Below are 22,476 nucleotides of genomic sequence, written 5' to 3'. Positions count from 1 at the left end.
ACATAGCATGTCCATGGCTACAGCCTGCACCAAAAAAATCACGCACCCACTGTTGCCTGGGGCTGCAATGGTGCAAAAATGTGGTTACAAAGCATGGATCCACAGGGATTCTCAGGATCTTTGCATTGGGTCACCCCAAATTCACCATCAGATCACATAGCATGTCCATGGCTACAGCCTGCACCAAAAAAATCATGCACCCACTGTTGCCTCGGGCTGCATTGGTGCAAAAATGTGGTTACAAAGCATGAATCCACAGGGATTCTCAGGATTCTTGCATTGGGTCACCCCAAATTCACCATCAGATCACATGTCTGTGGCTACAGCATGAAGCACAAAAATGATACATCCACTGTTTCATTCAGAATGTTTTTTCCCTTGTTTTCCTCCTCTAAAAACGATGTGCGTGTTATGGTCAGGTGTGTGTTATAGAGCGAAAAATACGGTATATCTATCCAAACCAGGACTACTATTATCTGTGTAGAAAGCTCCCATCACAGGCTCCTTCGCTCCATCAGAATCTGGCATGGCTTGGCAACCCCAGATAAATCAGGAAGAGGAGGAGGAAAACAGAGAAGGAGAGATAAACAGTGGGTGCTGTAAGGCTGGCACCCGGGAATGGGGGGGAGAGCCCCTCCCTTTGGAACTCTAGATGTCAGAGAGGGAGAAGCAGATCTGCTGGCTCTCCTCTGCCCCTGGTGGAATGTAGGGCATCATCAGGGAAGTGGGAGGACTTTGGCCAGCAAGAGAGTAGACAAGGAGCTGGGGGTGGAGCTGGAGGCAATGGGGAAGCACACAGACTCATTGCCAGGAAACAAGCACTGCCTTCACAGCTGGAATCAGATGCATCCTCCCAGATGAAGTGTGCATCATGTGTGCGCACAGTAGGCTTGTAGGGCAAGAGAGCCCCGAGACTGAGCTTGCCTTGCCTTAAAAAGCTTGGCAGGAGGGAGCAGCAACTGTTGGGACATCTTCGTCACTTCTGTTCGACAAGTAGATTATTCACATGAAGGCATGCCTGAACTTGTGACGCAACGTTCAGCAACGACAGAACTATCTGCTAAAAGGAATGGGAAGCTTTTGCACATATGTGACACTTACCTTCATGGTAGGATCCTTTTCCACTAGTGGGCGGCAATACACAGGCACTGGGACATTTTTCATCCGGTTGTCCTCTTGGCCACCATTGGGACTCAGCTATTGGGGACAGAAAGGACAGGACGTGATTCAACTCTCAACCAAAATGTGATTTCCAGCTGCCAAACTGAGTAAGAGCATACAAAGAGCACATCAAAGGGCCATTTTGTCCAACAACCTGTTCCTTTCAGTGGCCAACCAGGAAAAATAACACACACACACACACACACACACACACACACACACACACGTGGCACACATGTAACACACATGTGGCAACTATAAAGTTATTTAGTTCATATGCTAATGGACAATTTTGATAGTGCCCACAGGTTAATTGTTGGCATCCATCTGTCTCAAGTGACAATGAAGTGCACCTCGGGAGGTGAAGTCAAACCACTGAGTTAGCAGCACTGAAGTGACTTCCCTGGGGTGCAAGCCTGGGCAATGTGCATGGCGGTCCTGGGTTGCCCAGACGATTGGACACCCCTTCTCGGCCCCAATGATGTTACAGCATACGTATTTTAATGACTGCATATTATTCTTGCCGTAAATCAACACCAGGACTTTTGTAGTCGTTGTGGAAAACATTTCCACAAATTCAACTTCACCTCTCTTGCCTCTCGATGAACGAGGCCTACCTGCTTGTATTTGGCGGGCAGGCTCCAGCCACAGGCCTGCAAGCGACCGTCATCATTCCGCACGTGCTCCCGGACTTGGCGGTACTGTTCGCGCTTCTGTTCGCGACGTGCGGATGACGTACAGTCACTGAGGAGAGACGCAACAGTGTTACTTCTCAATCTATGGTTAGAAACGAGAGGCAGAGGGTCAAGGAAGCATTGCCGTGGCAGCAGAAAGACAGAGATTCACGGAGTGAGAGGAAAAAGAGAGAGAGTGGTTGAAGCTCAGTCAATAATACACACAAAACAGGGGGGGAAGCTATGGCAGTCAACCAAGGAGATCTCCTACTATATATTTTAGTAAGTATTTTTTTTTAAATCTGTTCTCTAGGCATTTGGACACCTCTTCGGATAGAATGGCCAATTTTTGCACAATAGATTCTGAAACCACGATGCTGGGTTTCTTTTTTCTAGGTTTGGATACACTTGGACACCATTTTGAATCAAGAAGGTGGAATGAACCTTTCTGAACTGCACTGATTTTAATTATTGATTCCCCAACTAAACTGATTGGAGGTGGTCCTTAGAATTCCTGACCAACACCGGGTGCTAAAAATCCACCGAGGATGAAAATCCACCCAAAAAGCATTCGTCAAAACCTTGGTTCTGTGAGAATCAAAGACAGCCCCTTTTTACTATTAGGGTTCTGATGTGCTATTTAGTTCTACTCAGAGATCCATTGAAATGAATGAACGTGACTAAGCCAGGCCTATTATTTTCATGGGTTTACTCTGAGTAAAAATAACATTGGAGGCAATATATAGATATGTCCAATTTATGCATGTCTTCCTCTCTTCTTTAACAAGAATGTTGTCTTTTTCAGGGCAAATATTTGAATAAATATTAAGACGCAAAATGTGTTCCCCTCTTTACTTTGATGTGCTTCACTATCTTGTTCATTCTTAAGTTTTCCCTGAAATATTCTTATTATTATAAAGTAATGAAAAGGAGATTTGCAGGACGCTGAATTCCAAGCAGCCACTGACTATGTCCAGCCTTGTCAAAATCTGGTCAGCACATGCTTTGAAGCTATACTTTCTGGGTTTCCGCCAAGCAACTAGGACAAGCCACAGCAGGAACTTTAGCCAAAGTGGTCGATGAACTCACTCATCCGGGAAGAACTCAAGGGTGCGATTCCCAGCAGAGATCTGGCACATAGTGTGGCTACGGCGCTGGCTGAACCCAGCTGCTGTGGGAGATTTGTAATGGATGTTCACTGATGGGTAACTCCTTTTGGCAGGTGGAGGACTGGAGGAGGAGCTGAACAGGCGGCTGAAGCTGGAGAGAAAGAAGGAAGCCAAGAGTGTTAAATCATGAGTTTTGTATTGTTAATCCCAAAGAAGAAGAAACGAGGTACAGGAGTTTGAATTGGGGGGCATTATTTGTGTGCACTTTAATGAGAAACTACCTAATTCACGCTTCTCAGACCCAATACATAAATCAAAACACAGCAACTCTTTGAAATTCACACTTCTTGGAATTTTGCAGTGCAGTTCTCCAACCAAACAATGTATAAAAATGCATAAAAATAGATGTTATCTATTAGTGAAGATAACATACAAAATACTTAAGTCTTAGGAAAAACTGCTTGCAAAAATGTGCATATTCATCAAAACTGTATCCAAAAATATATATCTATTATGAGAAATGCGCACTAAAATACTGATGAGTATTCAAGAGGATTTTTTAAAAGTGCAAATTGCAGCAAAAATGAGAACTGAATTTAAAACGGGAAAAATGAGAAACAGAAAGAATTCTATATGGAAGTTACTGGAAAGTTGCTCCAACTAAACATTAGAGAACTTCCTGACATGGGATGAGGCAAGGAGTTGTACCATGTTTGGGTTTTAATAATAAATTTGGCACTTCACCTGCTGTTTGCATGCATGAGTCTGAAAATGATCAGGTGGGGAAACTGTGGCACTCCTTATGCTGTTGGATGACAATACCCATCAGCCCCAACCAGTGTGGACAATGATCAGGAATTATATTTAAGCAATACTTAGTGGACCAGAGTTCAACCCTATCCGAAAGCCACATCTTCTGAATTTGAAGACCCCATCCATCTAATCCCAGGGTTGCTGGAGGATGTGAAGCAGCACGCTGCCACAACTGCTCATCTTTAATATTTTATTTATTCCCTTTGATTGAGAGTGGTCTTGGCTAAGTACCATCTTGGAGGCTCCTTCTTTACCTGACACGATCAGCTAGCACCTTGGAAGCCATCTTTTTAAACTTCCCATAATGCTCTGCAGCACTCAACACAGTGGTGTTCTGTGGCACAATGGGAAATTTAAAATGAGAGTTTGCAGCTACAGAGGACAGAGAAGGATGTTTCGGTGATGTGCTTTTTGGAAACTCTGGAGCCCCAGCAGCTACCCGAAAGTGCTGGGTGAGTTGAAGTTGTCTTCACACACCCTCATCTGATGGAATGTGCAAGGTTTAAACATAAAGAATGTCAAGAGTCAGCACAGGCTATCTATCGCACCAGTGATGTTACCTCCCTTCTCACATCCAAATATGCAACTTTGTCAGTAAAATTAACTGGTAGAATTACTGTGCTTTTACTTGACTGTACAGAAAAGTCGCTACTGCACACGTCCTTCTGCATTTCACAGTTCACAAGCAAACACACTACTTACAATTGCCAAATAGTAGATTTCTTTTTCTCCTGGACAGAAGGGTGCTCCCGAGAGGCTCTGTGAACAAATAAAATAGATAATTATTAAACGGCTGGACAACAGATGAGCGGACCAAAAAAAAAATGGCAAAAAGGTTAATTTGGGGATCTGAGGACTGGTATGCCTGTTGGTTTCAGGATTCAGCTACAAATGACATATGCAATAAAGGCCGGAAGCAAAAAGAAAGTGAAAGCCTTGAAACAGTTACAGTAAATAGAATTTTTATAAATTTGTAAAATAAAAATAAAAATGAGCATCCATATAAATCAATAGATCAAGCACAATACAGATCATTATATACGTTCATCATCATTAGGTATAACAGAACAAACGCATGATAAAAACATTATGCATAGAATATACTTGAATGCAACAACCCTCACCTAATCATAACGCAATCCAGCATAAACCACATCATACATAACTCTTGCACACTACAAAAGCAAGCAACTCTTTTATTTTATTTATATTTATTTGTTGCTTTTCCCACGAAAGTCTCTCAAGTTACTTACAATGCAAAAAAACAAACAAACCCCACATTAAAACCAAGCATACGAACAAATAATAATAGTCCAGAGGTTAAGGCTGCAATCCCTAACCCAATTACATGAGATGAAGCCACATGTAAAGGTTATAATTGGGTTTTTGCATTTCTTCTTTTTCAAATGAACACTAAGATTCTTGAGGTGCTGGAATACATTTAGACCTAGCCAATGAGAGTTAGAAACCCACTGGGTTTTTTGTCTGATGCGGAGGTGATCAGGGTGCTGGTACTCCAGAACCACAGAGCACCTCTAGCCCACCTGCTAGGTTCCTCTCAACACTTTTACGATGCTGCTATAATAAAGCACACACCCCCAATACCTGATCATCTCGGTCCACCTGACAGCCTCCTGCAGCTCCATCAACCTCTCCTTGTATTGGTTGCGCTCCATCAAGACCCGGGCCATCTCCACGCGGGTGAACCGCCGGCGCTGAGCTATGGGAATGTTGTCCTGCAGAGGGGAGGAGGACGGCTTCAACCAATGGGAAATGGAAGGGGATTAAGGTTAGTAAAGTATGAAGCCAGGAGACTAAAGCATCAATTGTTAGCTTCTTCCAGGTGTACCCCCCCCCCAGTTAATTTTAGCAAAGAGAATCTAACTACAACTTCATATAAGCGACGAAAATGTGACATCTGGAGAAGTGATGAGCGAAAAGCTAATTCGTGTTCTGCAAGCCTCCAAGGTAATGCTCGTTAGCATCCAAGTCTAACTAGCCTGCTGTTAGGAGCGAAGTGTTAATATGGGTTAGGCAACTCATATTAAGCCCATGCATAGCCAAACTTCCTGCAACAGGAGGAAGCCTAATTTGTAAACAGTGTAATATAATGCAAAAGTGGAGGATTATTTAAGGGAGAAGGCAGAAGTAACAGTTTTAACAGTGGCCAAAGCAGTAATGCACCCGTGGCATGAATTCAGTCTTATTCCTCCCCCTGTCATGATTCATAAAGATTGCCCATCTTTCTATATATATATTTTTAAATAAATTGGAAATTTATATGCTTTTGTAAGCTTTTTTGTTCACCCTTCACATTACCAAAAAACAATCTCGTAATTCCCCCCCGAAACCATTTCAAAATTGTTCTGGGGACCTGGGGAGGTAATGACTTCACAGACTAGACAACAGGCAACTACCCAGAGTTTCTTTCCCCCGATATGCCAGAAACGTACAAAGCTCTAGTTTCCCTCTCCCAGAAAAGAAGAATCATAGAAAAGAAGAATCATGCATGTGTAGATCAGGAAGTCAAAAGTGAATTCAAGCAATCTCTGCCACTCTCAAAAGTGCTATGCCTGTCTTCACCCGAAGATCAGAATGAATAGGTAATTCTACATCAGAACTAAGGGTGCCTGCATGGGCATATCAACCGCAGTAGCAAGTCAGCACTGAAACACACATTAGTAGCTCACAGGATTAAAATCAGCCTGCCTTTCTCTACAAAGAAGTCCCCAAAACACATGTGGTGGGAGACTGAGGGAAGAGCTGCTTATTCTATTGCGGAAGAAGGCTTGGACCTTCTTACCCAGCATGGCTGAGCTTACCTGGTCATACTCATTATCTGGATGATTCTCTGGGGGAGATCCCAGTGACCACTGACAGCATAGAGAGAAGGGACAGGTTCGAAATGCAGCCCCTTTCATCCGTCCCAACAGTGAGTGCTAAAGGCTAACAGGCTGCTGATCAGGAGGTTGCAGGAAGCATTGCTGGGTAGCTAGGAGACCAGCTATAAGAGCTAAAATACACACCCAACTTTGTCATACGCTGCAAAGTTTAGGGAGGCATTTTAGCAACAAGGAACGTGTATGTGGAGGTTGTGTGTGTCGAGGGGAAATGTTTGTCCCACATATCAGCACGGCATTCACACTCACTGCAGATGGTTCGTGTAATTTTTCTGTGAAGCTCCTTGTAACCCAGAAGATGAGTGAGGACAGGACACACTACTTCCTGTTTCTGCCCTCATCCTAAACTAGCTTTGGGGATGATGTCATCAGAGTGATTGCATGGGAGCAGAAAGCAATGTTTTCCCAACCTCATTCTGATGGAATTTTCTGGGTAGGAAGGAACATGGTGCTCAGCGGTAGTGAGAGATGTGATTGCTGTTGTCCCACAACTTTCCCCAGTGCAAACCTTCTCTTTAAAGCTCAGTCAGAGTAAACAGCAATTTGCAGAAAACCCGAATTGACATTTGCTCTGATTGGGCGCTAAAGAGCAGGTTTTCATGGGGAGAAACTCCAGGGCAAAAAGCAAAAAACAAACCCACACTTGGACATAGAGCGTTTAAGTGCAGACCTGGAAAGAATGGGGCAAAAAGGAAGTGTGGCTAAGCCCTGATCTAGGAGGACCAGTCACCTAACTGCAGATAAGTCAGCTTCCTATGTTCCTCCCCATGTTAGCATGTACAAGGGAGATTTGGTTTAGGACCACAATGAGGGAGGCAAAGACTTAAGGTCCCCTACCTTCCCCATACCAGAGACTATTTGTGGGGGAGAAAACACATATATAAGGGTAATCTGACCCTAATGGTGCAATCCTAACCGTGTCTACTCCGAAGCAAGTCTTACTGATCTCAATGGGGCTTGCTCCCAGGTAAGTGTGGTTAGGACTGCAGTGGCATCCAGTACTTCCATTTTGATATGATTATACCCAGGCTGCGGTAGTCATGGATGTGGTGACAACCCAAAGAGAACAGCCTCTTTGGGCTGCTCCACACACCTGAGGATGATAAAATATGCACTTTGGTGTCAGTGTTCAAGTAAGTGAGGAAGAAAACCCCCCATTCCCGCAAAAAACCCTCCTTCCCTAAGCATTTTAATAATGTAATATACCAATTCTGTACAGAGATAGCTGCTTACATCCTCCACCTCTTCTTTGGGCTCTCGACGGGCAACGATCACTTCGGATTTCACTCTAGAAAACAGAGCAAAGAACATCAAAGAAAGGAAGAGGCTAAACGAGCAGCCCCTCTTGGCAGGGGTACGCTGTCCTGGGCCTCAGTTGCTCACTAGGGCTGCCATCTTTCAAGAAGTGAAAATCCAGACACAAACAAATTGCTGAAAAAAGTCAAAGTTGTTTTTGAGAAATGACCCAAGCAATTTTTTGGTTATTTTGCCAAAAATCCAGGACAAACCACTGCTTTTTAGAAATGCTCTCCCCCGCTCCCGCCCCCAACATCACTTCCACCACTGAAATTTTGGTAACGTCCAGGAAAATCTGGAAGTATGGCTACCCTAGCTAGGCCATTTTGCTACATTTGCTACAGAAAGTTTAGGAGGCGAGGGGAACATCTGGCTTTATGTGAGCAGCCCAGGGCAACAACCAAGGATAAAAAACACACACACCCAATCCATATATGTTAAAAAAAGAAGGCAGTAATACTTCATTCCGAACCCCTACTCCCCAAAAAATGCAAACTGGACCATTTCTGCTAACAGCTACAAATGTGTGTGGGGGGGGGGTGTTAATACAAGAACAAGAATGTGAAGCACCAACATTAAGAGTTGATTTGTCCACCTCGTTTTTCATACAGCAATATCCACCTGAACTCTTTGTTTGACTGTGGCATGTAGAGAGAGCCATACCAAATGTGATGTGTACAGAAGGATCACAGTTGGCTCTCCTGCAGGTTTGCTTTTGCTCATGAAGATCTGGGATGTGGTGCTGTGGGAGGGTCCATTTAGCACAGGGGTCAGGGGGAGAACTTGTGGGCCTCCGAGTGTTGTTGTGACAATAGCCAGGGTAGCCCTAGTGCTGCCCTACAGATCACCTTGGAATCTAGCATCCACCAGCCTTCTTTTTTTGTCCCGAATGACTTGCCTACCCATAGCTGAGGAAACTGCTCAAGCAGCAGCAGGACACTCACCTTTTCAGTTCCTCTTCGAGTTCCTTGATCCTAGCTTCCATCTTGGCTTTCGCTTGCTTTGCTGCTTCAAGCTCACCTTTCAACACCTCCTGCTCCCCGGTGAGCTGGTCTACCTTTGCAATTAAATCGTTCTTCACTATGTTCAGAGCATTTCTTTAGGATAGGGGAAAGGAAAAGAAAAACGTATGTGCCACAGCAGATAGCGAGGTGGATAACATCATTTTGGTGGAAGATTAACTACAGTAGAGTTAGTGAAGCCTGTGATGAATATAGGGGAGGATTAAAAGCAATGCCTTCTTACAACCCTAGTCTAGAGGACAGCAGTGAGAGAGAGAGAATGGGCTTTTGGGTAGTAGGCTCTGGTTTCCCAGGGAATTTCACCCTGCACCCTGAAGAAGTTTTTACTTTCTTAGGAATTGTGGTTCTTGCATAACAATATTTAGTTCCCTTGTCAATCATCCTTGTGTTGTGTGGGGGAAAGGGCGCTTTGTTTCTTCATGATTATTGCAGATGCTATTACTAATAATAATACCTTTATCGTCAATGTACAACCTGTGTACAATGAAATTAACGGAGCCTCCCTCCGCTCCACCCAACAAACACTCAATCTCATTTAGTGCAATATTGCTGTTGTATTTGTTATGAATTTGCTGTTTTGAACTGCATTTGTATGGATTTTACAGTATGGTAGGTTGTACGGAGACTTTTCTGTGGGAAGCACTGATTCTGTTGGCAAAAACCAAGTATAATAATAATAATAATAATAATAATAATATCTTTATTGTCATTGCCCCCTCTTGGGGACAACGAAATTACTTGGCTGCTCCATCCACCCAGGTAGGGCACTCCACACAAAATCAAAACAACTATAAAAACACTAATTAAAACAATAAAGTATAATACAGCAAGGAAGATTAGATGACTTTCAAAGTCCAGGCTTCCCATTCAGGGCCGAGATCGCTCTGGAGAAGAAGCTGTTCTTAAGACGGCTCATTCTTGTCTTCATCGTCCTGTATCTCCGTCCCGACGACAGGAGCTCGAAGAGACAGTGACCAGGATGCGATGGATCTTTTACTATGTCCAGTGCCTTCCTATGGCACCTTGTGGCATAAATCTGCCCTAAGGTGGAGAGTGGGCAGCCAACAATGCTCTCTGCTGCCTTAACAACTCTGCACAACCCCATCCTGTCCTGGGTAGTACAGCTTCCGTACCACAGACATAAGCCATAAGTGAGCACGCTCTCAATGGCACAGTGATAGAAGGCAAGCAGCAGTTTCTGTGGAAGATGGTTTTTCCTTAGAATTCTCAAAAAGTACAGTCTCTGCTGCACCTTCTTCACAAGCCCCCTTGTGTTGACACTCCAGGACAGATCCTCTTGTAATTCAATGCCCAAAAATCTGAACGTTGTTACCCTCTCCACACAGACCCCATCAATCAAAAGTGGCTGGACATTGCTCACTGCCTTTGTGAGATCCCCTATTTAATTTCTCACCACACCCCTAGAAGTGACCCCTCTCAGAAACAATTCTCAACCCTCTTAAGAACCATTGCCTGGATGTTCTTCCTGCAATTATCAGAGACATGCTACTACTAACAGTGGAACACAGCCATCAAGGCTAGTAGCCACTGATACCCTTATACATGAATTTGTCTAATCCTTTTTTTAAGCCTTCTAAGTTGGTGGTCACCAAAATGCTAGCAAGCAAAGTGGCAAGACACAAATGTCCTCTGAAGTCAACCATGTCCATGCCATACACCTAAGCAAGCAAGCAAAGTATTTCTAGAGCATGAGCTGGTGTCTTACTTTGTTTCCAGTAGCTGTGTGTTCTCCATCAACAGGTTCCCCACTTCTTTGCCCATCCCTGGAGGGGTGGAAAAGAAAAAATAAAACACGAGGCAACACACAATTTTGATCTGCACCCTCTGGAAAGATTTAAGCCTTATGCTTTGCTGGCCAATTCTTACTTAGGAGAAGCAGCCTCGTAGTTCGAGAGCCTGCAACGTATGTTTTGCTGCACAGTGCAAAGCGCCACTCGCCCTGTCGAGGTCACGGAACAGAAGCAAACATTTCTGAAAACGCAGACGGATGCATTCACTCAAGTACAGAGACTTCCTTTAGGAGATGGGACAGAAGAAACAACTGCACTAAAATGGCTATTCTTAGGGCTTATCCACACTCAACTTTTGTCCCACACTTTCCAGGCAGAGATCTGTACATTAACACTCTATGGGCAAGCAGTTTTTGTTTGTTTGTTTTGCCCTAAGCTTTCCCCACAAAAAAACAGCTCTTTAAGGCTGAACTGGAACAAACAGCAATTCAGGTTTTCTGTGGATTGACATTTGCTCCGATTGAGCTTGAAAGAATGGGTTTTCAAGAGGAAAGGTCCAGAGCAAAATAAAAAAGGGGGGGAGTGCTTAGACCCAGAGCTTGAAATTGTGGACTGTGCCTGGAAAGAGTGGAGGAAAGGTAATTGTGCATAAGCCCTTAGACTTAAAAGCTGGACCCACCCCACTATAATGTGTTAAAACCTTTTTGAACAGGCCCAGCCAATGAGCGAGTCACTCAACTCCTCTGTTTCGCACAACCCTGCTTGTTTTCAATCTAAATTCAAGAGCACAAGCCATGAGCACAGCGAGTTATTAGCAAAGTTCAAAATTATGCACAGCTAATTTAGGGTAACGATTAGTGCAGGGGTAGAGAAAGTCCAGCTCGTGCACCAATCTTAGCCTGCCGGGGAGTTGAATTTGACCTGTGAAGCCATTTTCCCAAAACCACACCACCTGTCAATCAGCTGGTATCACTGGGTGTTGTCAGCTGATGGGCAGGGTTCAATCATGCTGGGTGCTTCTTTGCATGTGTGATCCCTGTGGGGGAACATGCTAGCAAAGTAGAACACAACTAAACCCTCTCCAGTTCTGCTGGGTGCTGTTCGGCCAGTGCATTCCCTGCAAGGAACATACTAGTGAAACAGACCTCCACCCTTGCAGGTCAACTTTGATTCGTGGATAGAAGCCACTTGATGCAAGTTAAGAAAAGAAAAGAAAAGAAAAGAAAATCCCTGTTGGCCCACCTAGTCCAGTATCCTGCTCTTATGGTGGCCAACCAACCACATGCCTCTGGGAAGCCCAAAAGCAGGACCTGAGCAGAACAGCACTCTTCCCACCAGCAGTTCCCAACAACTGGTATTCAGAGGCATAGTGCCTCCAACAGGGGAGACAGAAGCATAGCCATCATGGCTAGTAGCCCTAAATAGCCTCATCCTCCATTAATCCTCTTTTACACCAAGTTGGTGGCCATTAATACCTCTTATGTGAGTTTGTCCTGAATCTTCCAACATTCAACTTCATTGAATGGCCCCAAGCATGATGAGAGAGGGAGAAAAACATCTCCTCATCCACTTTCTTCTGTTTATCCAAGGACCAGCTCTGATCTAATTTGATCATCTGTCACGTATTTCAGTCCTCCTAGTCACTAGTTTCTGGTCTCTAGGTTGCCAACGACCAAGGGAAACTTTAAAGACTTTGCCGTTGGGCCAACTGTTTCATTGGAAGTACCTAATGTCACACAGTGAAGCTTAACTGTCTGACTTCCCCTGAACTTCTATGCAGATTAGTGCCGCACCACTGTGGAAGAATCCAACCCCAGCTAGACATCACAAGGAAACTATCTCTGAAGAGGTTTGAAGAAGAAGAAGAGTTTGGATTTGATATCCCGCTTTATCACTACCCTAAGGAGTCTCAAAGCGGCTAACATTCTCCTTTCCCTTCCTCTCCCACAACAAACACTCTGTGAGGTGAGTGGGGCTGAGAGACTTCAAAGAAGTGTGACTGGCCCAAGGTCACCCAGCAGCTGCATGTGGAGGAGTGGGGAAGCAAACTCGGTTCACCAGATTATGAGTCCACCGCTCTTAACCACTACACCACACTGGCTCTTTGGTGGGTAAGGGAAGAGTAGAGGGGCTCGCTAGTGAGGTCAGCTCTGAAATGTTATACTGCTGTTATGAAAAAAAAAATCCCAATTGAGTCTTTCCCACTTTGTGGATATATTAGCACTCCATTTAACTATCATGTTGCCCCTTCCAAAGAGTGCTGGGAACTGTAGCTTGACAAGGGGGCTAAGAATTCTCTTATAGATCACTGGCTCCCCTCACAGAACTACACTTCCCAGTTTTGCAAGGACAGATGTGGGAAGTGACCTTAGTCTCCATAACTACTGCAGCAAGCTCCATATATGAGACTAGGCTGCCATTCCCTCCTCTCATCTTTTTAGTTTTATGGAGTTGTTGCTGGGAAGATGAAGGACAGGAGGAAGAATGAAATCTTACTATTGGCCACATACTCAATACACTTGTTAAACATGCACACTCTACAGCAGCTTTCCCCAACTTGTTGCCCTCCAGATGTTTTAGACTACAACTCCCATCCGGCTGGGGCTGATGACGGCTGTTATCCAAATCATCTGGAGTGCAGTAAGTTGGTGAAGGTAATTCTAGAGAAATCAGATCACTATTCCAGCTCTGTTCATCTGGCAAATGCACTATTTGTGAAAGTTTAGATACATCTTACACAAACTTTGGGTTTCCCCCCACATATGACATTATCCTAAAGACAGTTAGTAGGTCGGGGTGTAAAACTTGTGGCCTTCCAAATGTTGCTGGACTACAACTTCCATCTTGCCTGACCATCAGCTATGCTGAAGGAGAATAATGGGAGTTACGAATGTAATCATATTTTGGGGGGACAACATTCATCACTTTATAACTGTTTACGCTGAATTGCACTTGCCATTTTACTGCTCATTCCCTCAGTTTTGACAGATACTTTTGGAGCGCTTCACAATCATTTTTGGTTTTTTAAAACAACCCTGAACTTTTAGCACTTCTTTTTTTTTAATCTCTAAGCTACCTTGAGTTCTATTAGGGGAAAAGGTGGGAGATGATAGATAGATAGATAGATAGATAGATAGATAGATGATAGATAGAGTGGTACCTCGGGTTAAGTACTTAATTTGTTCTGGAGGTCTGTTCTTAACCTGAAACTGTTCTTAACCTGAAGCACCACTTTAGCTAATGGGGCCTCCTGCTGCCGCTGCGCCGCCAGAGCCCAATTTCTGTTCTCATCCTGAAACAAAGTTCTTAACCTGAAGCACTATTTCTAGATTAGCGGAGTGTGTAACCTGAAATGTATGTAACCTGAAGCGTATGTAACCCGAGGTACCACTGTAGATATAGATAGATAGATAGATAGATAGATAGATAGATAGATAGATAGATGATAGATAGATAGATAGATAGATAGATAGATAGATAGATAGATGATAGATAGATAGACTATAGATAATATATTAGATTTACAATTTAGATGGCAGTTCAGCAGCAACTGGCAGGCCACAGGTTCCTCCTGCCTGGTTTGAACCCTTCTTTGGCTATTGCTGCTTTTGTGCATGAAAGTTGCCAATGCAGAACAGGAAGCAAAAAAGAGCCAGGTCTAGAGTACGAATCCCTGCTTCACTGCAAAACTCACTGGGTGCCCTTACGAAGGCTGCATACATCCCATACATTTAAAGCACATGGCTTTCCCCAAAGAACCTTGGGAACTGTAGTTCCCAGCACACACTTTAACAACACTTCACAGGATTATCTAGGGGAATACACGTGCTTTAAATTTAGGGTGTGTTTGCAGCCAAAGTTAAGGATAGCCTCCATCCCAAATGTTGAGAGTGCAGTATAGGGGGACTAGAATTTCCTTCCATTACAGAATGGAAGGGAAATGTTTAGTTACCTAGTCTCATTTCAACTGTTCTCATGAACCCACGGATGCTTTCAACATTCACGCACGCATCCACTTCACACTGTGTAGAGAAACATGCTTTTACGCTGTTCGTTCTGCTTGCTTTTGTTGAAAGCGACAAACACACACTCAGTACAAATGAAACGCTTAAAAAAGAGAGTCATGGCAGTGTACAGGAAGTGAGAATACAGCACAACACACTCAGGCAAGTACACAGACCTTCTTCCCAACAATGAGATGGGACGGGTTGATGATGGCAGAGGCAAGTTTCCCAGCGAGAATGGCAAAGAAGCAGCAGGTGTTTGTTTTTTTTTTAAAAAAATAAAGTTAGATAGATATAGAGAAAGGAAAAAAAAAACACTACAACCATCAATAAGACAGGAAGAAATAAATCACTTCTGATGTTTCAGGCAGCATGGGATCTTCATACTGTCTATTGGGGCAGAGAACAAAAATACAAACTTAAATGCAATAATGGAGATTAAGAATCCTAGTCTGAAGGCAAACTATAGGTCACTCTGCACATTTCACTGACATTCAGTCCATTTCATGTAGACTCCACATGGAGGCACTGCCAAACCCAGGTACTCGATTTGTGTACCTGCATGACACATGCATGTGTTTCATTCCCACATTATGTTTCTTGGTGTACATTTGAAATAGGAGTACACTTAAAAAATGAAAGAAAATATGGTATGACCTTTTATATCCCAGCTGCTGTGAGAAGGGGAAATGTAAATAGCATCTTTTTTACACACTGATTTGCCAAGGTCTGCAGGTTGGTGGGGGTGAATATTTCAAGGCACTAGCACCAGTTTTTAGGTGCCTGGGCAATGTGGCTGCAGGGTATTTTCTGTCCCTGGATAACTGGAGATACTTGGTCTCAAAAATCAAAACATACTGCAAAGAGGCAAGGTCTGTTGTTCTTTCAGAAATAATGGAAATCATCCTGAGCCTACAGGATATATGCTGAAGTCAGAATTTCTGAATCGGAAATATGAAAATCACAAGACTGCATCAATCTATAACAGAGCAGAGAATACTGCAAATCTCGCCGCTTTAGCAAATTTGTAGCCCTTAAGACTGCAAAAATAGGCTTGAAACTGTATGAAGAATGCCTGGTGGTTATCACAAGCATGGAACAGCGGAAGCTCAGATATTTGACAGTTAAGAGCAGGTGTCAATACTTTGCAAAGACCTTTGCTCAGGCCCAAGGCTATGAGTAGTTAAATTATACAACCTGAGTGAATATATGCAGTTTTGCTGGCTTGCATTACTTTTACGTTTCTTTTTCTTGGCACAAGATCTTTTAGGTTTTTTTGGTTGTTTTTTAGCAGACTACAACAAGCATGTCAAACAGGTAGATTTCAGAATCTACTTTGGTTTTTACCAGAACACTGCAGTCCAGGAACTGGAGCCAAGTACAGAGCAATAGCTGGAGAGTGAAGGCATGGCAGTTGTGCAATGCTGGATGTGCAATGGCACTTCAGGTGTATAGCCAATTCCGTACTGCAGGACTGGATCTGGCTAGTGGGCCATTTGCTTATCTCCCCCACATACCAACTTTGGGCATGAAGCAGTCTATGAATTTGTCTAATAATAATGATAATAATAATAATTAGAATAATAATGATGATGGCACCTGCCAACATCCCCCTCTTACCGCTTCAAAATACAGTTGGGAAGAAGCCACAACTGAGTGCTCCTTGCTTCTAGAAAGTTAGTGGTTCAGGTAAAAAAAAAAAAAAAAAAGGCCAGGGCTAGTCTTTTCTTCTGAATACAAAGTGGTTTCTAAGCTAAGGGTTTTCAAAACATGAAAAGCAGCACATTGAATTGTGTGTCTGGAATGTTATAAGAAGCCCTGGCTCCCATAGCAACCTAAGTGAAGTGTGGTCGAGTCAATTGTGTATATAGAATATTTCCATCAAGAGTGCTATATGTGTTTGTTTACAGTTCCCAGAAAAAAATAACCAGGAAATGCATTACATTTCACAGCCATATTTCTTGACCTGCATCCTGCAAGCTGTTTGAAACATCAAAGTGAATAACCACCTACATCCCCAAACAGAAAAGAATCTGTCCCAAACAATGGGTGACGGAAGAATCACCTACTTCTTCTCAACAAAGCAACACCATCACCATCACGGGAAAGAAACAAAAGAGAGTCCCAAGAAATCCCAGAAGAAAAAAAAGAGGAGAAGAAAAAAAAGGATGAAGAGATGCTGAATGAACAGAAAGGGGGAGAACACCCATATGTTTAAAAAAGGCCTTGGCCTTACCAAAGAAATCATCCCGCACTATGAAAGTCATTCCATATGAGAAAAGAGGGGTGGGGTCAGGGGTACAGAAAGAGATAGGGACAAAGAAGAGAAAAATAGGGGAAGAAAGGGAGAGAAAAAAGCAGCCATTAAATACAAATCTGTAAACAGCAAAACGGTGGTGCTCTCTTAGCACGTACGTGCAAGGAAATTAGTTATGCTGCAGCAAGAACCACTCTCTGCCTCTGATCCAGCTAAGCAGGGAAGAAAGTCTCAGATTTTGAATGAATGAACAGATCAAGTTAGCAACTCCTGGTTCCATCCTTATTATCCTCTGTGGATAGGTAAAGGTCCTTTGGGACTCTCATCCTCTACGGAAGGGAACCAAAGCAACAGCATGGATGGGTCAGGTTAAGGGGAAAAACAGGAGGAGAGGACAGTAAAATTGGGGCAAAGGGGCTGTTGGGAGACCCTGAATCTGATTTTCAACTGGACGGATGCCTGAAAAAAAGGCAGCAATCTTGGGTTGGCAGCAAATAATAAATGTTTAAAGGAAATGGATCTATTTCCTATTTGCACTGGGCCGGGTCCAGGGTAAAGAGTTCTTCAGCAGAGGTAGACTGGTATTATCAAAGGAAGGGAACTTTTGCAACCCAATGCAGACAAACACACCCCTTCTCTTTCTTTCTCCTTCAGTCAAAACTGGACACGTTTTTCACAAAGGATTGCGTTTACATGTCATACAACTCAGTAATAAGAAGTTGCCTTATACTGAGTCCGATCATTGGTCCGTCTAGCTCAATACTGTCTACACTGATTGGCAGTGGCTCTTCAGGATTTTAGGTGAGGACGTTCTCAACCCTATGCAGAGATACTGGAGCTTGAACTCAGAGGAGTTTCTGCATGCAGAGCAGATGCTCTATCACAGAGCTATGGCCCTTCCGCGAACATTTCAAGCATGACTACAATGAACATTTACATGTAAAAAAAACCCCACCTAATTTTCCACCCTTACTGGGAGAGCCCTGGAGGAAAGTGCGGATGCTCCAATTTTGGAAATGATACTAAATGTGCACACCCAATGTGCTCACAAATTGACAGGCAATCATGTGTGGCCAACAGGAATGGGGAGAAATTCAATTCAGTTCACGTTCAAAGTCAAATTTATCAAATTCACACTCTCCGAAACAATACGAAAGCAAACATAGCTAACCGAAGAAAGTTTCCAGAAATTCCCTCTATCTACTGAAGCATTTCATAAACCTCTTTCTTGTCCTTTGTGCTCCCTGAACCTTTGCCCATCTTTATCTTAAAAACTCCGAAGCCTCAAATGCTTTAAGCTTTCTTTATATTATATATGAGGAAATGTTCCAGACCTGTCATGGTTTTGTTTCTGCTTTCTGGAAACTTTTCCAGTTCCAGGATATCCTCCTGAGATGGGGACCACAACTGTATCCAGGGAAACTGTCCAGTCTGTACCACTTAAGCCAGTGGTGCTGTCAAGGCAGGATTTTAGGGTAGAGGCCATGGGGCCCTCTCAGCAGAATGAGCCTCCTAACACAACAGGGCAGACTTTCCACATTCTGAAGGAAGTGATGTCAATGCACAATACCATCTAAAGAGCTACCCTACTCCAATAAGATAATTGTCTATAGAGAGCAGGGCTGGAGAACCATGTGGTCCATTTTGTTGGACTCCAACTCCCATCAGCCTCAGCCTTCACGGCCATTGGTCAGGGATAGTAATCTAGGAAGTCACCGTATACTAATCCACTTAGCTCAGTATCATCTATGCTGACTGGCAGTAGCTCTCCAGGTTTCCAGGCAGGAGTGTCTCGCAGCCCTACCTGGAGATGCCAGTGATTGACCCAGAAATAGTCTGCATGCAAAGCAGATGTTCTACCACTGAGCTATAGGCCTTCCATGTGATGGGAGGTGGTGGTTCAACAACATCAGGATCTCCATCCCTGGCCTAGAGTCTTAAATTAGCTAACTGCACCACTGATTTAAGCAAGTTCCTCTAGAAAAGATGCCCTTCTAACACTTCTCTTTCAGCTAGAACTTTTGACTGACCATCTCAGCCTTTTCCAAACTTACAAGCTGCGAAACTTGAGAGCTCAGCCCCCATCCTGCAAGCACTGAGTCCCAAACCTTCTCTTACCCCAGCAGCCATCCTGAGGGAGGGAAAGGACTAATTATTAATGGAATCAGCAAATTGGATAAACCTCCTATCTTTAGCTCACTCTCTGAATGAAGAACCCACACTTGGGTTCACTGCCTGCCCTAAAAGGAAGGGAAAATCCCACTTTATAGGAAACATGAAGTAACAGATGGTTTCCCACCTTCTACCCTAGGATTCAAAGAGGGAGGTAAAAAAAAAGCAGATTGTGGAGTGAGGCTGCAGAAAGCCGGGGGTAGGGGTTAGAAATAAAGCTTACCGCAATGTAACATGTGAGCAAAAAGCAGAGAATGTTCAATTGGGTTCGGAACCTTAAGTCACGCAAGCCAATCAAACAAGGGAAAGGCGGGACAAAGTCCGCAAAGCCAACCGTGATTGGACAACAGCAGGGGAGTATCACATGTGTGTACCCACATCATTTAATTTAAAATTCAAGAAAGGGGGAAGGAGCAGGAAGAAAGAAAAATTGGAGGAAACAGAGAATCTGAACAGAGGAGAGATACACACCTGAAAACTCCCCTATGGGCCATGTCCAGCGAAGCACAGAGATACAGGATGGGGTAGGGGGGAAGGAATTGGGGGGAAGGAAAGAAAAAGAGTCAATCAGTGACCGAAACCAACAAAAAAAAATCTGGATTTTTTAAAAAGAGAAACAAAAAATTAACAATGATCTTGCCATTTCAATGTCAAAAGGCATGAAATAGTAAAGACAGGACCTGCTATGGACTGCAAATGGTGTGAATCTACATATGGGACATTTGAGAGTATGAGGGTGAGGAAATCACCCCCCCCCCCCAGATGAGGATATAAGTGAGGAGCCTGGAGACTTCCTACGAACCCTGACTTAAGCCTTGTCTTCTCAACCATGGCAAATGGTATAATAAAGACGTATTCTGAATAACCTAATTTGTTGGAATGCTTACGACCATCTGCAGCGCTCTATGTAGCCTTTCCAAAAATTCATGAAAGCTGGCACAGCTTGAGACCCACTAAATCAAACACAGCCCAACAGGAATTGGATCATGGCCCTAATGCCTTAAAATGGAAATGGCCTTAACCCAGGTCTAACAGTTGGCCAATTTAGCCTAGTACTGTTGGCTCTGTCTGGCAGCAGCTCTCAGAGGAACATAGGAAGTTACTTTATACCGAGTCTGACCATTAGTCCATTTCTGTTCAGTACTGCCTGTGATGACTGGTAACCGGCTCTCCTTGGTTTCAGAATAGGAACATGTGCAACCCCATGTTGGAGGTGCTGGGGACTTGTGCTGGGCCCGGGGGTGACCTGAGTAACGCGGTCCAGGTCCGATCCCGAATCTAAGGGTTCTGCATGGAGTTAGTCCGGCAGGGCCAAGGCAGGACACGAGGCAGGAAACCAGGCAAGGTCAGGCACAGGATCACAGGCAGGTTCTGGCGAAGAGCAGCATTGCTCCAGCAAGCCTTTTATCTCTGTCAGGGTCCCCCAGTGACTCACCTCCCTGTCTCGCCTGAAGGCGAGCACTCCTCCTGCGAGTTCTCAGGTCTCTCCTTCTTTCAGACCTCAGTCTCTGCAGCTTGGGAGATGTTGGTGGGTTACTAGACCCAGAGGCCGCCTCAGCCTCTCCTGACTCAACTGGTAGTGGAGCATATGTAAGTGATTGCCCAGTTGAAGGCAATGAGGTAATCCCTGCATCTGGAGCCAGGGCAGGCTCAGGCCCCTGACTCGGCCCAGTTGGTGCTTGTTGCAGGGAAACCTCTGCAGACTGGGGCTATTCAGAATCAGGGAAACCTGTGCAGACTGAGGCAGAGGATCCGGTGCTGACTGAGACTCCTTTGGCTCCGAGTCCGAGCCCAAGTCGCAGGCCATCACAGGATTGAACCTGGGAACTTCTGCATGCAAATAAGATGCTTTATCACTGAGCCACAGCTCTTTCTGGAAGCTGCCTTATACCAACCACATCAGGCCCTTGGTCCATGCAGCTCCGCATTTTCTACACTGACTGGAAGCTGCTTTCCAGGGTTTCACACAGAGGTCTATTCTAGCCCTATCTGTAGATGCCAAGCATTGAACCTGGGACTTTCTGCATGTAAAGCAGGTGCTCTACCAATGGGCTATTGTCCCTGCCCATTTTTGTGTGAAGGGAATGGTATGCAATTGTAAGAAAAGCAGTAAAAACAGGAGGCTCCTTGAACCGGCGGTGGGCTATGTGCAATGCTGGTAGGCTGCCTTTGGCTCAGTGGGATGCAAGCTGAGCAGGCCTGCGTGACAGTATTAAGCTCTGAATTGAATCTCCTCTGCTTTAAGATAGGCAATTCATAACACTTACCATTTGCACATCCTTCGGGTTCCTCTCATCACCAAATATCCCCTTTTAGTTGAGGTAAAGATAAGTTTTACACGCCAAAATAGTCTGGCCTCCTAGGAGTAAAATTTAAGTTGTTGCCCTGCCCCCCCCCCATTCTCTGAGGAGCCACAGCTATTCTTGATTGGCTAATCACCCAGCCCGCTTAGATTCTGGTCAGATAATGAAAAGAAAAAAGATATTAGTCTAGCCATTACAGGGCTAAACAAGCAGCCACATCAGAATACTTCCTCCAGTGACCAAACCACCATTTCCTCCCATCCCACCCAAACAATGCCCCTTGTTCTGGGTCACTGTGTTTGGGAGGCGGGGAGGAATGACAAACATCACATAACAATGGCGGCCACCAGTGGGGGAATGGGGGGGGGTCCTGAAGGTCAATGTCATCCCCCCAAAATGGCCACAGAAGCACAAAATTTGGGGGTATTTGTGTTAAGCCCTAATTTGATATAACCATTCAGTGGTATTCAATGCTAGTTCTACTCAGAGAATACCCCTGGAAAATAATGGACATGATTAACATCTCACTCCATTAATTTTGATGGCTTGAATCCAATTAAGTTCTATGCAGAGTACACCCACTGAAATTAGCACACCCAACGTGTCCTAATGTCCATTACTTTCAGTGAGTCTACTATGAGCAGGACTAGCACTGGACACAATCCAATGGGTCTTCTCTGACTAAAACCTGAGCCACATTCACACATTTAAAGCACTCTCATGGCACCTTAAACAGTCATAGCCCAAAGAATCCTGGGAACTGTCGTTTGTTAAAAAGTACCGAGATTTGTTACAGAGCTACAATTCCAAGAGTTCCTGTGAAGAGGGATTGGTTGTTAAACCATTCTGGGAACTGTTGCCCTGTGTGGGGCATAGAGTTTTGCTAACAATTCTCAACACACTAAAGAAACTACAGTTTCCCATAGCTCATGACTGTTCAAAGTGCTATCATAGTGCATGTATGGATTAAATTTGGCCTTAGCTGGATACAACCCATGATTTTCATCTGACTGT

General features: G+C 44.1%; 1 protein-coding gene across 25 annotated transcripts in view; it reads right to left on the bottom strand.

Annotated features, from left to right (window-relative positions):
- Window positions 1–22,476, bottom strand: part of MAPK8IP3 (mitogen-activated protein kinase 8 interacting protein 3) — a 70,395-nt gene that overhangs the window by 21,561 nt on the left and 26,358 nt on the right. For 4 of the 25 annotated variants that reach the window (XM_083711294.1, XM_083711307.1, XM_083711296.1 and 1 more), the window contains 10 exons: window positions 19,631–19,642; window positions 16,967–16,984; window positions 10,702–10,759; window positions 8,898–9,050; window positions 7,864–7,945; window positions 5,363–5,514; window positions 4,460–4,516; window positions 2,925–3,095; window positions 1,779–1,938; window positions 1,102–1,197 (listed from right to left, as the gene is read on the bottom strand). In XM_083711294.1, coding sequence (XP_083567420.1) covers window positions 1,102–1,197; window positions 1,779–1,938; window positions 2,925–3,095; window positions 4,460–4,516; window positions 5,363–5,514; window positions 7,864–7,945; window positions 8,898–9,050; window positions 10,702–10,759; window positions 16,967–16,984; window positions 19,631–19,642 — 959 coding nt within the window. The remainder of the gene's footprint in view (window positions 1–1,101; window positions 1,198–1,778; window positions 1,939–2,924; window positions 3,096–4,459; window positions 4,517–5,362; window positions 5,515–7,863; window positions 7,946–8,897; window positions 9,051–10,701; window positions 10,760–16,966; window positions 16,985–19,630; window positions 19,643–22,476) is intronic. The other 21 variants (XM_083711309.1, XM_083711295.1, XM_083711311.1 and 18 more) reach the window with 16 other exon arrangements.

This window comes from Podarcis gaigeae, assembly GCF_964106915.1.
Source record: "Podarcis gaigeae genome assembly, chromosome: 14".
In the NCBI taxonomy this organism is placed as follows: Eukaryota; Metazoa; Chordata; class Lepidosauria; order Squamata; family Lacertidae; genus Podarcis; species Podarcis gaigeae.
The sequence above is the reverse complement of the archived record's forward strand: the minus strand, read 5'-3'. Positions and strand labels throughout refer to the sequence as shown.